Consider the following 16,892-nt stretch of genomic DNA (forward strand, 5'->3'; position numbering starts at 1 on the left):
TGGAGCAGCTGGTGGTTTCGAAGTGCTGACCTTACGGTTGGTTAGCAGCCCAATATGTAACCCTTAACACTAGTAGGGCTCCTTTAGAATGAATAGCAGAAGTTTAAAGGCTTTTTTTTTTTTTACAGATTTTAACATGAGACTAGAAAATTACTGGGAAGAAAATCATCATTTGTGTGATAGACTTTATTATATTTTGTTTACTATCACCTTTTGATTTTTACTATTTTGTTTCTTCATTTCAACAACCAGTTGTATTTTGTATTTCTGTTTTTATGTGGTGTGGGTTTGCAGTAGCATAGCTGATCATATTTCTAAAATCTTAAGGTAGAGAAATTGAGGAAAGCATTTTGCAATTTTAAGAACATTGTATTTCACTTTCCTCTCTCATACTTGTAACACCAACAGGAAGTGTAAATAAGATATGTTTAAGTCAGATCTGAAGTTTTCTTCAGATGCTGATAATTAAAGACAGTCAGGTTAGAAGATAGGCAGAGGCGACTTAAGCTACAAATATTGTATTTTCTATCCACACTCTTAGCTGCAGCTTTTATTGTTGAGATACCAAAAATAAATGTGCTCGTATACTGATTGTTAAATCAATTTATTCTTCTTCTTTTTTTCCTTCAGGAACGATTGAAAAGACTTAATGAAATTGTTGAAGCTGCAAATGCTGTTATTTCCCATATAGATCAGACAGCCCTAGCAATTTATATTGCAATGAAGACTGACCCCAGACCCGATGCAGCTACTATAAAAAAGTACCTAACCAGTAAATACTCTTTCTTGCATCTCATTTCTTAGTTACTTTTTCAAAGTTGGAGTTTGATGTGTCTGGTATATTTTTTCTGCTATTTGTTATATCTTTCAGGATACACCTTACCTTGGGAATATTTACCTTTTTTCCCCCCCAGTTCTTTAAAATTGAGTGAAGGAAAAGTGCTTTTTCTTCCATTCGGTTATTTCAAGAGGTGACGGGATAGGAGTAACTCATAAAACAGTCTAGTCCTATGAAAATCTATGTGAACTAGGTTTAAGGGAAAAATATAATGATACTCTATAATATTCATTTTTAAACTGTTTATTCAGTAATATAAAAAACCTAATGTGCTTTGTGATATCTGACAAAGTAACTGGCTATGCAGTATTTTAGAGGGAGTTTGTAGCTTCTCTCTCAGTAATTTGTTGTTATATATCAGAGAGGTTTACCTAGACTTCAAAGTGATTGATAGCTTTCCTGTTTTTTACAAACCATTTTATTAGGAGCTAAGCCAGACATCGAACCCTTCCATAGTTCTATCATACCAAGCAGCGTTGTACAATTGCTACCAAAATTAGTTTGAAAACATTTTCTTCCTTCTTGAACACATTGATAGCCATCCCCCACCCCTTCACCTCCCCAGTTGTACTCCCCAGGAACCCTCATTCTACATGTTGTCTCCAAAAATGCACCTACCCTGGGTTTCAGATACTGAAAATCATTTAAAAACACATAAAGCCTTTAAGATCCCAGGTAGCTGGGAAACATTTCTTCACTACAATTTGCTATAGTACCCCTATCTTCTGTGTTTCCTTGATAATGCCAAGTATCAAGCAAGGCCATGTCATAAGAACTAATTATTCTTATATTGGAGCTAGAATAAAAATAAACCCCAAATCCGTTTCTGAAACTATGGTAGTGGTTGTTTTTTTTTAATCTGTTCTGGTTCACCTTAGAGACATCCTTGTTAATTTATGGTAGAGAAGCTTATTGATCATCTCCCTGGAGCATAAGGACTTTCTCTTTATAGTGCCATTGATTAGCGCATGGTGCTAATTTTAAAACACTGTTGAGAAAGGAGATTGAACAAGTGTGGGCTAACTCCATGTTGCAGTACTTCAGTTACTCACTTGTACAGAATAAATCCTATGTGACTAGACACTATTTGCACAAACAATGGGACTTGATGGTCAAGCTAAACTTACACTAATATTCACTGACAATGTCAGACACAGGTTTGCAGAATAGTATATAACTTAGTACAAGTAGGGCACTGGAGTTGTGTTAGTCTGCCGCCTATACTCTTAGTATTGCCATCGTCTGCTTAGTCACACACCACGTAGAGTCAGTCGTAAGTCCTTGGGTACAGATGCATTTGAAGTAAAACCTAGTTTACCTAATGGGATTTCCACATCACATCATCGCTCTGGTGTGGCCTTTGGGGTGTGTGCTGTGAAGAGCCAGGATTCGTGTCCCGGTGTTCTATGGCACATGGCCTGGGTCCGCAGGGGGTGTATAGAAACTCTGGCCAATTTGGCCTATTAGGAACATAGTACTGGGCATATTCCCCCTTAGGATCCTTAAAAGTATTCTTAGTCATGTCTCCCCACTAGGAAGTTGGTCCTACCCCTTGATCTATGACAGACATCCACTTGTCTTCTCCCAGACATGTCTGCACCCTCTGTCCCCTCTGACTTGACTGTCCCATCAGTGTCCCTCCTTGCTTCAGTAGGAATGTCTGCCAGTCCAGGAGGACCTCCTCATACCTTTACATGACAGCCACGAAGTGGTCCATCCTCCCCTCCACTTCTCTTGAAAATCTGATCCCAGCTGACAAGAGGGATCCCTCTCCTAGAGTGACTTCAAATACACAAATAGAGATGATGGTACCTGGTTCATGGGCACCAGTCAGGCACTCTTTCAAGATACCTGGATGCCCTGGCCAGTAGATTGGATGACCCGAAAGCCTGAGGCTGCTCCCATCCTGGTGCTCATCCTCACAGCAGTGGACTCAGAGAGTATTTGTCCTTTTGTCAATGATTAACTTCACTCAGCATCATGGTTTCCAGATCCTTCCATGTAATTAGGTGTTTCATGGTTTTATCACTGATTTTTAGGGATGTGTAGTATTCCGTTGTGTACATTTTCCAGTTGGGTTTTGTCGTTGTTGTTTTAATCCATTCTGCTGATGGGGATTTGGTCTGCTTCCTATTTCGTGCTATTGTGAACTGTAAACTGAAATGAATATGGGAGCGCATACGTCTGTTCATGATCCGTCTCTTATTTCTTTGGGATATATGCCTAGCAATTATATTGCTCGGTCGTATGGAATTTATATTACCAGCTGTTTTAAGAACTGCCATCACTTTCCATAGTGGTAGTACATTTGTGTATAAGAGACGCAATCTCTCCTTACCTTCTCCAACATTTGTTTTTAAAAATAGGCTACAGATGGTATCTCATCGTTGTTTTAATTTGCACTTTCCAAATGGTTAGTGAATGAGAACACTTCCACATGCTGGTTAGCCTTTTGGGTGTCATCCTATATAATTTGCCTATTCAGGCTCTTTGTCCACATTTTAAGAAGGTTTTTTTTCTTTCTTTCTTTTTACCTTGTTGTGGACTTGCAGTATTCTGCAGATTTTTGTAAGTAGCCCTTTGTCTGTTTTGTCATTGTTAATTATCTTCCCAATCTGTGGGCTCTCAATTTACATTTTGATAAAATCCTTTGGTGCATACAAATGCTTTATTATTAATAGGCCCCATTAATTTATTTTGTTTCTCACTGTGTATTCTTCTGTAGTTATATCTGGTTGCCTGTTTATTCCCTGCACTAGGGCCTTTAGATTTGTCCCAATTTTCTTGATTGTGTTAACTTTGAGTTTTACATTTCGTTCTCTGCTCCACCTTGAGTTTATTTTTGTGCCTTGAGTGAGGTATGGTCCTATTTCATTTTTCTACAGATGGATATCCAGTTTTTCCAGAACCGTTTATTGAAGAAGCCACCCTCTTCCTATTAATGTTTATTGAGCCTTTGTTAAAAAACAGTTGTCTATAGGCAAATTCTTTTATTTCTGTTTTGGTTTTGGTTTTTTTGAGGGGAGGGTGTCCTGTCCCATTGGTCTGTGTATCTGTCATTATACCAGTAGTAGGCTGTTCTAACAGTTGTGGCTGTATACCAGGTTTTGTGGTAAGGTAGTACAAGACCACCAATTGTATTCTTCTCTTTGAGAAGTTATGTGCTTATCCAGGGCTTCTTCCCTCTCCATATGAAGTTGGTCATTAATTTTTCCATTTCTTTAAAGAACGATTTGGGGATTGGGATTTCTGTAGGTAGTATTGATAGTTTCATCCCACGGAGTCTTCCTGTGCATGAACACGGTATATGCCTCCATCTGTGTAGGACCCATTTGTGTTTCAGGTTGCCTTCTTGCTTACGGGTTGATTTGCAAATATTGGTTTAGATGTTCTACAACTCTGAATCATAATTCTGGCATTTGGTCCCTTTTAGCCTTCTATAAACTTTTAGTCATCGTCTCCTCATAGCTCTCCCAAGATCAGTTTTCCTTTCTCAGCACAAAAGCTGTAAGATAAACCAGAGTTGTCCAGAGTACCTGAAGGTACGAAGGTTTTCCGTAATGATTCCATCAGTTTCAGTCAGATTATGTTTTCTACTATAAAACATTTGTACTCTAAAGAGTTAGAAATCATGACATTACATTATTTATATCAATAAGATCTTATTAATTTTACAAATAATAGTTTTCAAGTGGACTAGAATTTATTCAAACTATAACAACATTGTTATTATTGTTTGGATTTACCAAAGAAACAATCTCAAAACTTTGTTTTTGTTGTTAATAATTATATTTCCTAAATACATATCTACAAAGAACCCTTGGAGGCATTTAAAATACCAGACAATTTGTGAAATCAGGAACTTCTTATCCCATTATATCCCACAGATATATCCCAAATATACACACATGTTTTAGTCATGAATTCTCCTGTATAAATAGCAGATACAGTGCTGCCATGATTGTGGCAGCAATTGATGTCTGTACTTTCCATCAGTTAAGTTAAATGACTTGCCTTCGTTGATAAATCTAGGGAATGCGAGGGCCAGGATTCAAACCAGGGTCTATTCAAAACCTGTGCCTTAACATTTCTTAGCAAATGACTCTTTCCACTCCTGCCCAATCTGTCTCTCTCTCTTTTTTTTTTAAGTGTGAGCCCAAAATCCACTCATATAACTGGTTTATATATGTCTCTGGTTTACTTTAGAGATAACATTATGAATCATCCCTATTGATTGTATCATTAATTTAGGCAGTGGTATAAAATTTAAAACACTGCTGAGAAAAGGAAATTATACAAGTATAGACTGGCTATGAACCACAAATCGTGAATTGGTGATTCGTACTGATTAAATTCTTAAGTTACCAGACAATGTAGTTACACAAACAATAAGGGTTAGTGATAGGGCAAAACTCGTGAACAAATGCAGGATCATTTTTTCCTCACAGAGAAAAAGTAAGAGCATCCGTTCACCTTTGCACGTCTGCACCCATCCCTATTGTCTCAGAGGATGAGGATATGACACCTTCGAACACTAGCCTTTCTCCCGAAACACTGCATCCTCTCGTTTCCGATCCCTTACCTTTTCTTACTTCCCTGGCCTGCTAATTGCTGCTAGTTGCTGTTGGTAGCCTTAACCTGCAGGATTCGTACCAGGTGGCCTCCGGTTTATTGCGAGAGCAATGTCCCCTGCAGTTTAACATTCTTAATGGTCATCAGTGTCAGTAACTACAGACGGCGTCTGGCCTTGCTCATAATAAAGCTACCTTCCCAGATGTTGCTAACCCAATTACCGACTTTGACCTCCCGAAGCATCTGACGTGAGCTATCTTCTGTGCTTCCACAGTGTTCACAGTTTCTTACGTTTTGTAAGAATAATATAATTTCCTCAAATTGAGGTGTATACTAAGTAGCATTTTGGGGTGGATATGGACATTTTGATTCACATTAAGGGTCATTTTTTCCATTTGATATTTATACCCTTTTTCTAAGTTTTTCCATTGTCAAATGAAAATCTACATGCCAGGTTAAAATTAGCCAGACGTACAATGATAACTATATGTTCAGTCTTAAACGGCCCCTTTTTTTCTAACTACTTTTATCTCAATGTATTTTTCAGTGTCTACTCTTTGGAGAATACAGGACACTGAATCCAATGGTTATCAAAGAGAATAGTAAAATAGGGTGCTAGCTATTAAAAATTACATAGCTCTGCAGACTTTCGAGTGTATTGAGCTAAAATTAGAATGGAGCCACAGAACATTGTAAAAATGTTAACAACGAAGCTAGTTTAAACTTTTAAAAACTTTGGATCACCTTGTACATCCTTGGAAATAAGGTATTTTCCCCAAGCCTTTACTGTGGCCAAATTGAAATGGACTTTGATCATATTATGGTTGAACAGACGACCAAATCCAAACTTGAATTTCATTGCTTTAAAAGCAAGATGCTCTCAGAAACAATTTACTGCTTATTTTAAGTGCTATTGATTAGCATGTAGAAGCAGACCTAACGAAGATGCGATAGCTCTTTTGTAATCTTAAAAATATTAGCTTTTTCTAAGTGATCTAATAATTTTTAGTTTAAATTTTAGTTTCTGTTTATAGCCAATTAGAGTTAACTGAGTCAAGCTATGATTTACCCTGATAGGTAGGTAACTAAATTCAACTTAAAAGTTAAGTAAGGTTAAGCACTACATATAAAATATCAGAGAAAGATTCTCAAGTGAATAAAGCACCCTCTGCACTTAGAAACTTTGTGATTTAATGAAGAAGATGGAATTACAAGATAGGATTTAGATTAAGAAATAGAATAAACATCTCAAATTGTAAAATTTTTTAGGAAGGAATACCAGGTAGAGAAAGCTTCCCAGATGAATTAAGTATTTAATCTGAACAGGTTAGTACTAAGAAGACATTAGGAAAAGACTACTCAAGATATTCTGAATTTAGATTCATTGGATTAAAGGAGGCAAAAATGGAACAGGATTTGAGTAACCATTTAATCTAGAGCTTGTAAATATGGGTCATCTATGCCACCCCGCCCCGCCCCGCCTTGCCATCGCATGCACGATGCGTCCTCTAGCCCTACTCACGCAGCTAACGCCAGTTAGCCAATACTGGCACCAAGAACGGAATTGGACTCGCCAGTCCCATTCTGTTGGGCTCCTAGAGTTGGTGTACAGCATAAAGGAAGTACTCCTACTGAAAAGCCATTTTGATTGATAGCCTCCCTCTTAGAGAGCAGAACTGCCGCCTAGACTCTCCAACACACTAGCCTTGACAGAAGCAGATGCCTTCTCCTGCGGAGCAACCGGTAGGTTTGAACAACCGACCTTCCGGTTAACAACGGAGTGCTTTAACCATTACTCAATAAATGAGAGACTATGTAGATGTCCCTTATCAATTAAATTCCCACAGGCTATTTGTAAATCCTTTTGTTCTTGAATCCAAGGTAACCAAGAGATTATACTTGTAATCTCCACAGACATTTCTACAGGGAATGAGTTAGTTCCTTAAAGGATTATAACTCTTCACTGAAAACTCTTATGCATCTTTTATGCCCAATTCCATCTGTTTGCAAATGTGCTATGGTCAGTAACCACCCTCTTTGATGAAATATGCAAGATGATTTTTTGTCAGTACTCACATTGGGTACTCGCATTGCTCACCATTACCGTTTTTTAGGCATTTGTTCAAATAGGATTTGAACCTCTGGGAATATTCCACACTTGCTTGGGAACATTTCATTTAACAGCACTTTTCAAGATACTGAGCCTCCAAATTCCCAATATACAGCCTCTTAAATTACAATAGACCCGCTGATAAGCAGCAAGTTGTTGCCTTGCCTCCCCCCCCCTCCCTCCCCCACCCACACACACCCTGCGCACGCACACACATACACACGTTTTAAAATTGTCTTTCTTGCTAATTACTGTTTTATTTTATAGTCTAAACCGTTTTCACATGTTGGTGCCATTCACTGTGGGTCCTTCAGAATCCTGTTACACTGACTTCATCCTGCATCGAAGTGTGACATTGTCATTTGCTTAGCACTTTTAAGTGCTCTCTGCTTTCACACTTACTTGACATGAACTGCACAAATACTTCCACCAAGTAAACCATTCTAGGATTGAAATTGTCCCTGTTATTTATAATTCAACAGCTCTTTATTGTTTGTTGGGGGCCAGGCATTGTTCTAGGCACTTGGAATGTAGCGGCAGCAGAGCAGATCCCTACCTTGGAGCAAGACAGTTTACCATAGTGGTTAAATAGCCTGTCAGGCCAGACTGCTAAGCTTAGGATTCTGGACCCGCCTCTTATTAACAAGGGACCTTAAACGAATTGCTTCATCTTTGTGCCTTAATTTCCTCGCTTATAAAATTGAGGTTGTAATTGTATTTTACCAATGGGATTATTTTATGTATAATTGGGTTAGTATTTTAAAGTACTTAATACATCAATTGCTGGCACAATCATAGTAGCAGTATGTTTGCTGTTTTTACACGCGGATTCATGACTAGGAAGCATCTGCGTATATTTGTTCATATACATAGATGAATATCTAGTCCCTCTTAGAAGGATTCTAAAAACTTGCTCTCAAGCTGACTCAGAGTTATGTGACCGATACAATTGAGAATTGATACCAGGTGCTACTGAATCCGTTCCAACTCATAGCCAGCCTGTGACAGCAGAGTCAAATGCTGCCCAGTCCTGCACCAGCTTCACAGTAATTGCTGTTTGAGCCGCCCATTGTTTCAGCCACACAAGCAACCGAGTTAACACAATTTAGAACCACTCATCTTTCGACTCCTTTGCTTAGGGCATTCTTTGTCTACCAGGTACAATTTACCTTAATTGTTTTGTTCCACATACTTTTGGAAACCCCCTATTCTATATATATAATTTAGTAGCTCGCTTGATGTCTGTGCATAATAAGGAATCTTACTGTATGTGTAGTACAAATACATGTACATGTGCATACAATAGTCTCCATTTTAAATCTTGGGCAAAATTTGCGTGATGGAGATTGTTCTTTGAAGACGTCCCACTGACGTGTGTGTTATGCTTTGGTTTGGTCTGCAGTGATATGGACAAACAAAAATCCACCCTTGTCGATGCCCTTTGTCGAAAAGGATGTGCCCTGTCGGACCATCTTCTTCACTCACAGTCTCAAGACGGGGCTCTTTCGTGTGATGCGGAAGGAAAAGAGGAGGAGGGAGCATGTACTTTGGATTCTCTTACGGACACTTTTTGGGAAACGACAAAATGGACTGATCTTTTTGACAACAAGGTAACTTTCTAGAACTTTCTTGCTTCGTGTTTTCTCATAGTTCTCCAAAACCTCTTCTCTCCTGTGCCCCATTGCCTGCTTCACTGTTCCACTTACTGGTGGGACGAGAATAGAAGTCCTCTAAAAATTGTTTCTAAGCTCTCTCATATCTGTGTATGTACTCATTTGTTTGGGGCAGGTATTTTGGTTTTTGCATATTGTTTAGTTTTCCTCAAAACGCTTCACTGTCAGTAATTGTCATCTTGGTTTGGAATTAATCAGGCTTTACACCCACTTTATAAAAGTAACATTAATATAGTGTCTTTAAAATTTTTTATTGCAAACATTTTAAAAGCCCATTAGCACTGTATTTTAATGCTTAAGGTAGAGATTACATAAAACACCAGATTTTTTTTAACCCAAGTTTTCTTATGGAGCTATAGAGAATAAAATCAGAAATCAATGGATTTTATGAAATCAGATGAACGAAGTCAACAGTATCAAGTACCAGCAATTTTTTTTAGTAGACTATTATTTGTTTTCAGAATTGAATATGGTACTAAGCAGACACAAATTCTGGAAGTAGGAGCAACATTTTTCTTAGGTGCTTCAGGTCTTTTTCATAGCAGTCCTGTCAAGAAACAGAAGAGATCAACATGCTTAGAAGTTATGACGGTGGACCTAAAATCATGCCTTACAAGTTTCAATACTGCCTGTACCACATTTAGCTATGTGACCTTAGATGAGGTACTAAACTCTGATGACCCTTTCTTATTTATTGACAGTACTATGATACTGCCTACCATAACCTGCTATGAATATGTGTTAAGTACGTGGACAATCTTAAACAATATTTGCTATCATTCTTAACAAAAAATAATTGTGTATTACGTGTCTTAACAATACTGCTGGAAACATAAGCATAGATAAGAATCTAGACCCTGCCTATGAGGAATTACTTACTTTTTACTAAATTTATAGCAATAATTGTTGAATATTTGCTTAGCCCTAGAATACAAATAGTTGTAACAGGTTCTTGTCTTTGAGGACGTGTTCCACATTCTAAACCCACATAAATAGCTATAAATACTTCCGTATGTGGTAATTAAAGGCACCAAACTCATGCACAGGAATGTTCGAAGTCTAATTATGTGTTTTACAATGTAATCATTGTTCTCAATGTTCCATTCGCTCTTTAGTGACTTCTGGTCGTTTATGGTTGCACCTGCAGTTGGCGTTTTCAATCACTTGCATTAGCTTCACCCTTCCTCCACATGGACTAGTATTTTAGTGCGGAGTCCAATGGCTAGAGACGTGCCATGAAATTAGTGGTATTTCCTTGGGATACCCTGGTCTTTTAAAAACATTACTGTCTTTTCAAGTTGTTAAAAATTCATTTGATGAAAATTCTTTTTGAAGGCTTACACTTCTATTAAAGACTTACTACTTTCATTATTAAAACTGCATGCCTTAAAAAGTAAATATTTTGTAGTTAAGCTTTATCTTATTTTACATTGTAGGTGTTGACATTTGCATACAAGCATGCTCTAGTAAATAAAATGTATGGGAGAGGCCTTAAATTTGCAACTAAACTTGTGGAAGAAAAACCTACAAAAGAAAACTGGAAAAATTGTATTCAAGTAAGTTATATTTAAACTGTTACAATTAAATGTCACATCAGCCTTGCTTAGAAACACAGGTAAAAAGCCTTAGGGTAAGGTCTACTGGGACGGATTTTTCTAGGCTGATTACCGGAGAGGAACCGGGTAGTAAAAAGGTAGCCAAAGGGTTGGATATTCAATTCTACGAAAAGCTATCTTGGAAGAAAGGCGGTGTGATCTCCATGCAAAACTTCACCTTGTTGAAAAGCATGTGGGCCCTTATTTTTCTCTGACACTTGAGTTCACAGTGATAAGAATCAACTATGGATGGACACAACAATTGTTTGTTGTATTTGAATTGTTAACTATAGTTAAGGTGTTGTGAACTATGAAATTCATGGAAAACATTAGATGAATCATACATATTTGAAACTGTACACTAGTTCCTATCCAGAGAACCTTCACATAGCCCACTCAGTTTGGGGAACTGTACAAGTGTTTTCACTATAAGCAAAAGCTACAAAGGCAGTTCTCCCTCACGAGGTGACTCCTTTTGAATACATGCTGGCTCAATTTATTCTAAATGGGGAATCAGTGGGTCATTTTGTTAATTACTTTGCTATGTAGCATATCACGTTCCAACAAATTCTGGAGTTAGCTGTTTGCACAAATCTCAAGCATGAAAAGTTTTCAGATGCTACCAAATTTCTTTTAGCCGCACCTTGTCTGTCTACATGCATTACCTGTGCACACCGAGTCTAGGGAAGGAGAGCGTGTCCGTGGTGCCCCTTTGGCCCAGGTCTAGCTTCGACGACGATTCCTCAGAGAACAGACTGACTGTAGGTAGGGACCTGGAGAATTTGACAGTACGAGTACGCTGTGAAATTAGTTTTACTCTTGGAACCTGTTTTATCTTCACCAGTCAGTCCAAATGTGAGACATTTTAAAGCAACTCTGCCCAGAACTTCTTGTTATTAGTAAGTCTACTGTCGTTCTTATCACATAGAATCTGTAACTCCGTAGGCAGTTATATATGTGAAACTGATGATCTACCCGATCGATCATGGCATCTATCAAGGCATGTTTTCTATTTTAACTTGCCCACATTCACACAGAAGAAAATAAAAGCCACCTCATTGCCATCAAGTCGATTCTGACTCATCAGCTAGCCTATCGGACCTGGCAGAACTGCCCCTGTGAGTTTCTGAGCCTGCCTCTTCGTGGGAGTAGAAAGCCCGTCTTTCTCCTAACGAGAGGCTGCTGCTGTCATTTGTACTGCTGGTCTGGCAGGCCCCTTTTAACCACTGTGCCACCAGGGCTCCTTTTCTTGATGAGGTAGCCTAAAAGTGTCTTTTGGCACTTACTGGTGAAACTATCTCATTTAAAATAAAATAGAGCTCCTCCTCCTGCCTCTCTGACTTATCGTTTATCCTACTTCATCTTACTGACCCAGTGGGCAGTCTTTCTCTTTTGCTAAAACAGCCACACCCTGGCCACTTGAGGAGGCTGGCACTAACTAGATTTTCACGTACTTGTTTTCTTTTTGTTGTTTAGATCCAGTGTAAACGTCACCTCCGAAAACCCTTTCTTGCTCACCTACATTGACGCTGGCTTACTGGTCAATCTGCTTTGCATTAAATTTTATTTATTATTGGTCTTTTCTGAATGGAGCATACAGTTCCTGAAGGTAGCAGTTGGGTGTTTTCAGGGTTTTCTCAGTGACGTAAACCATGTTTGACTTGAGTAGGTATTTGGACAGCGCTTTCTCTCTCCTCCCCTCAAGAGCCACAGTCTCAGAGCTCAGAGAGCTGATCGGCCTTGTCCCGTAGCTCCGCCGTGAGTTGGCATCAACTCGGTGGCACAGAATTTGGTTTTTGGTTTCGTCATTTGGAAAAATGAACTAAGTTAGGTTGCCAGGCAGGAAGCAAGTAAGTACAAAGGAATAAAGGAAGGTAGGTTAGTAGAAGGAAGGAGAGAAAGTGTTTAAGAATAATGGGAGAATATGTTGACAGAGAGGTAAGAAAGTGGTAGATTGGCAAAAGAAAAGTTCTTGGTAAGAAGAAAGGATCAAAAGTCAAACTGAATGCCACTGAGTCAATGAGTAGGTAGGAAAATCAGATGCGAGCGAGGCAGGTTGATGGGTAGTTTGTTGGTAGGAAGAAAGGTTGTTTGTTATCAGGCAGAACCAGAGGGATTGCCGTCTGGTCATTCTGATTCTTGGTGATGCTCTGCTGTAGGACAGAGTTGAACTGCCCCTTCAAGTTCGGAAGCCTTTCAATCTTTACAGGAAGAAGCAGCCGTAGCAGTTAACCACTGCCCCACCAGGGCTCTTTTCGTATTAATTATATAATAAGAGTTGACTTGATATAATTAGCCTGGAACATGTGTTACTTGCTTTAATCATATATACTTCTGTTTTGTTGTAGCTGATGAAGTTACTTGGATGGACCCATTGTGCATCTTTTACAGAAAACTGGCTCCCCATCATGTATCCTCCAGATTACTGCATATTCTAACATGGGAACCAAGACTGAATTTTAAAAGGAGACTTTTAATAGTGAATGGGTATCAAAAACATTTGTGGCATTTTTAGTCTAATGCATGTTTTCATCCACTATCAATTATCAAATGATTATTAAATGATGTGTACTTATCAGAGAATTCCCTGGCGTGTGGCTTGATACATGTAATTCTAGACTTTTGACATCATGGTGTTTCTTAATGCCTTACATTGCTGGCAACAGGTTGTGCCCTGACTGCCAGCACCGAGGACTTCAGTTGGGTTGCAGATTATTACATGCATGAAAGATTTTGAGCAGTCATTGCAAATCCATAAATCTTTTTATTTTATAAATGAACAGGGTTTTCACATGCTTGACTTTAATTTTTTCCAGTTCTCTGAAGGCCTTAAAAAAGCTACATTAAGTTAGCTAAAATGATTTGTTGAACTAAAAAGTAACTATCTCATTTCTGGCCCTTCCCCCTCTACTACCATCTCCTGTGCTCTCCCTGCCCCACTTTGGTCAAACATTCAGTTAAGGGGGGTGGAAAATAAAACCATCACAAATGCTTGGCAATTTGCTGGAGCATTCTGTTACCATAAGTTTTCCATTTGGAGTTACCTTCGGCAAATCCTTTTCTGACACACTCTTGAAAGGTGCAGAGCATCAAAAGGAACTAATAATACATGTATAAGTGCCAGACAGCTAAATCTTTATCAGGTATTATAAAGATACACATATGGTATGTTTATTAAAGTTGAAATAATGTAAACCACATGAATAAGTGGGCAAAACCAAGATCGCAATACACCATATGCACTCTGATACCTTAATTTTTTTAAATAAATAATAAAATAAATATTGAAGCTTAAGTTGTTTTTAATTTTTCATAAAATTGTGGTTAAGACAAATATAATAAATCCATAAGGGGAAATTTTGAACCTGTGGGTAATTTATGTTACAGTATTTCTTACGGATTTGGAATTATTTGGATGTATTTCAAATTCTTACTGTGCTATTAATAACTGTGTATTTCAACTTTTTATTCTTTTTATCTTATGCAGCAATTACTCCTGATTTTATTACCCTTCCTCCATAAAATAAACAAACAAAAGTAGAGAGTGTTCAAAAGTCTATGTTCACTTATCTAACAGCAAACAGGTGCATGTGTGAGTGTGTGTGTGTGCACACACGCACATGTGCATGCATGTGCTTGTTTGATTTACACTCCTACTTACTGCTAGTCATTCTTAGGGGCTTTTGAGGTAATTGACCTCATATCATGAAAGCATTAGAATCCTTCTGAGAAAGTGAAGTATGCGCATTAAAATACTTTGCACCCTATTCTGGAGCATTGGTATAAAGTCCGTCTCAATACCCAGATGCACATCCAGAGGCATATACATATACTTTCACATATGTAGGCTACCAAATATAAAAGTTTAGTCTGGTAAGGGAATTGAGAAGCTCAGGTGGATGAATTTGGAAGATCATGCTTCTGCTTCATTAGTAAAATTATACAACTTAGTTCAGGAATCCAGTTTTCTAACTGTTGTCTTTTCTAGTATATAGTACCAAGAGCAAAGCCTGACGAGCAATGACAGTGGGCTAAGGATTGCTGCCCTTTTTGTAGTTTCATTTATAATATGGTCACATCTATCCATTTGTATATTGTCATGCTATCTACTTTTAATTCTTTTTAAATGTGTTGAGATTTTTCTTATGACCTAACACATGGTCTCATGAAGAATATTCAATATGCATTTGAGAAGAATGTGTATTCTTCTTGGGTGAAGTGTCCTGAAGTGTTAGATCGAATTTAGTATATCCCAAAACAAAAATCCATGCTGTTCCATCAATTCTGATTCATAGCAACCCTTTAGGACAGGGTCAAGCTGGTCCTGCTGGGTTTCCGAGACTATTAATTCTCTATAGGAGTAAAAACTCTTTGCAAACTTTTCCTGCAAAGCAACTGGCAGTTTCAAACTGCTGATCTTGTGATTAGTAGGCTAAGGTGTTGGGTATTTAAATCTTGTATTTCTTAGTTTGTCTTTTGTAGTTATACCCTTTGTTAAAACAAAAATACTAGTCATAGATGCTACATCAAGATAAATGGAGAAAGGTTATCGAGGATTCTATTACTTGGATCTGCAATCAACACCCAAGGAAGAAGACAGCTTTATCTTTCTCCAGCTGAGCACTGATGTGTTTGATCTGCTCAGCTTGCAGTTAGTAGTTAAATACTTAACCCACTGCACTACCAAGGTTCCTTCACTAGTCAGAGAGATGTACATCAAAATAATGAGACGTCATCTCACCCCAGTACTGATAACAGATTTCAAAAAGCAAACCAACAAATATTGGGGAAGATGCGGTGAGACTGAAACCCACCTAGGCTTCTGGTGAAGCTCTGAATGGTGTAACCTCTATGGGAAACAGTATGTCACTTACATAAAAAAACTGCAAAATTTGCACTTATGGCAAGATGGTGCTGAGATAAAGGCCACATTTGGAGCTCCATAGCAATGGTTGAGCTTGGGGCCAGGAGGCTGATGAGAAGTATTCAGGATGTATAATTAACCCTCACAGCACCCTAAAGAAAGGCAAGGCTCACCAAGCCATTTATCTCTCTGCCCTTCAGTCAATCCCACCTGCGTTTATCAGCCAAGCTGGCACAATGAACTATCTCACTGGCTGTCTAGGGAGAGAGTAAACCTGTAGTGAGAGAAGACTGATCTGCAGCACAGATGGCTAGAGGTAGCCCTCAGAGTCTTCTTCTTAGCCTTCCAGAGAAAGAGCTCAGGGCTTCTTACTCCCAGGAAAATGGCACCAAGCTACATCAAAATGACACACAGACAACAACCTGAAGCAGCAACCTCCAAAAGAAAGCAAGAGAAACAAAATGCATTGTTGGAGGAAGACCTGAAGCTAACGTCACTCATAGAAGAAGCAGTTGTTGATTGCCACAAATCTTCATGATGTTCTTTAGAGTCATATAGGATCTGAGGGAATCAATTCAGGAAAAGGATGAAACAATAGAAATAAGACTCCACATAGCAAAGGGAGATACCACACGACAATGGAATCAAAGAACAAAGTAAGAGATTTCACCAACAGGCTAGAAGAGGCAGAGAACTGTATCTGTGATCTTGACAATAGACAAGCAGATTTCAACAAATGGGAAAATTAATAATACAAGATGCTGAAGAAAATCTGAGCACATTGAGGGATGTTATGAAGAGGAACAACATTTGAATAATCGGGATAAAGAACAAGACACAACGCAGAAATCCACAGCCAAAATAGTGAAGGAATTCCTGAAAGAAAACTTCCCCAGCTTAATGAGTAAGAATTGGACAATCATCCAGGAAGCAGAGAGGACACCACTAAGACCGCCTCAGGAAGAAATCACCTAGGTATATACTAGTCAAATTCTCCAACTTAGAGGAAAAGAGAGAAAAGCATGAGAGCAGGTAGAGGAAAAAAGGCGCCCACGTATATGGTGCCTGAGACAAGAATATGCTCAGACTTGTCAGCAGATACCATGAAGAAGAGGAAAGAGTGGAGTAGCATCTTCTGAAAGTTGAAAGAGAATAAGGCAACCCAAGAATCTTCTATCCCGCCAAACTACCCATCAAAATAGGTAAAGATTTTCCCGGACAAAGAAAAACTCAGAGAATA

General features: G+C 38.5%; 1 protein-coding gene across 3 annotated transcripts in view; it reads left to right on the plus strand.

Moving 5' to 3' along the window:
* Positions 1-14,330, plus strand: part of TPP2 (tripeptidyl peptidase 2) — a 123,243-nt gene extending 108,913 nt beyond the window's left edge. For 2 of the 3 annotated variants that reach the window (XM_030888428.2, XM_004704292.3), the window contains 4 exons: positions 631-761; positions 8,923-9,130; positions 10,630-10,749; positions 13,137-14,330. In XM_030888428.2, the coding sequence (XP_030744288.1) occupies positions 631-761; positions 8,923-9,130; positions 10,630-10,749; positions 13,137-13,226 (549 nt within the window). In that variant the 3' untranslated portion in view covers positions 13,227-14,330. Of the gene's footprint in view, positions 1-630; positions 773-8,922; positions 9,131-10,629; positions 10,750-13,136 lie in introns of those variants that run through there. The other variant, XM_045283757.1, reaches the window with a different exon arrangement.
* The last annotated feature ends 2,562 nt before the right edge of the window (positions 14,331-16,892 follow it).

This window comes from Echinops telfairi, unplaced genomic scaffold (assembly GCF_000313985.2).
Source record: "Echinops telfairi isolate 266 unplaced genomic scaffold, ASM31398v2 ScPeMD7_7467;HRSCAF=8505_0, whole genome shotgun sequence".
Taxonomy (NCBI): domain Eukaryota; kingdom Metazoa; phylum Chordata; class Mammalia; order Afrosoricida; family Tenrecidae; genus Echinops; species Echinops telfairi.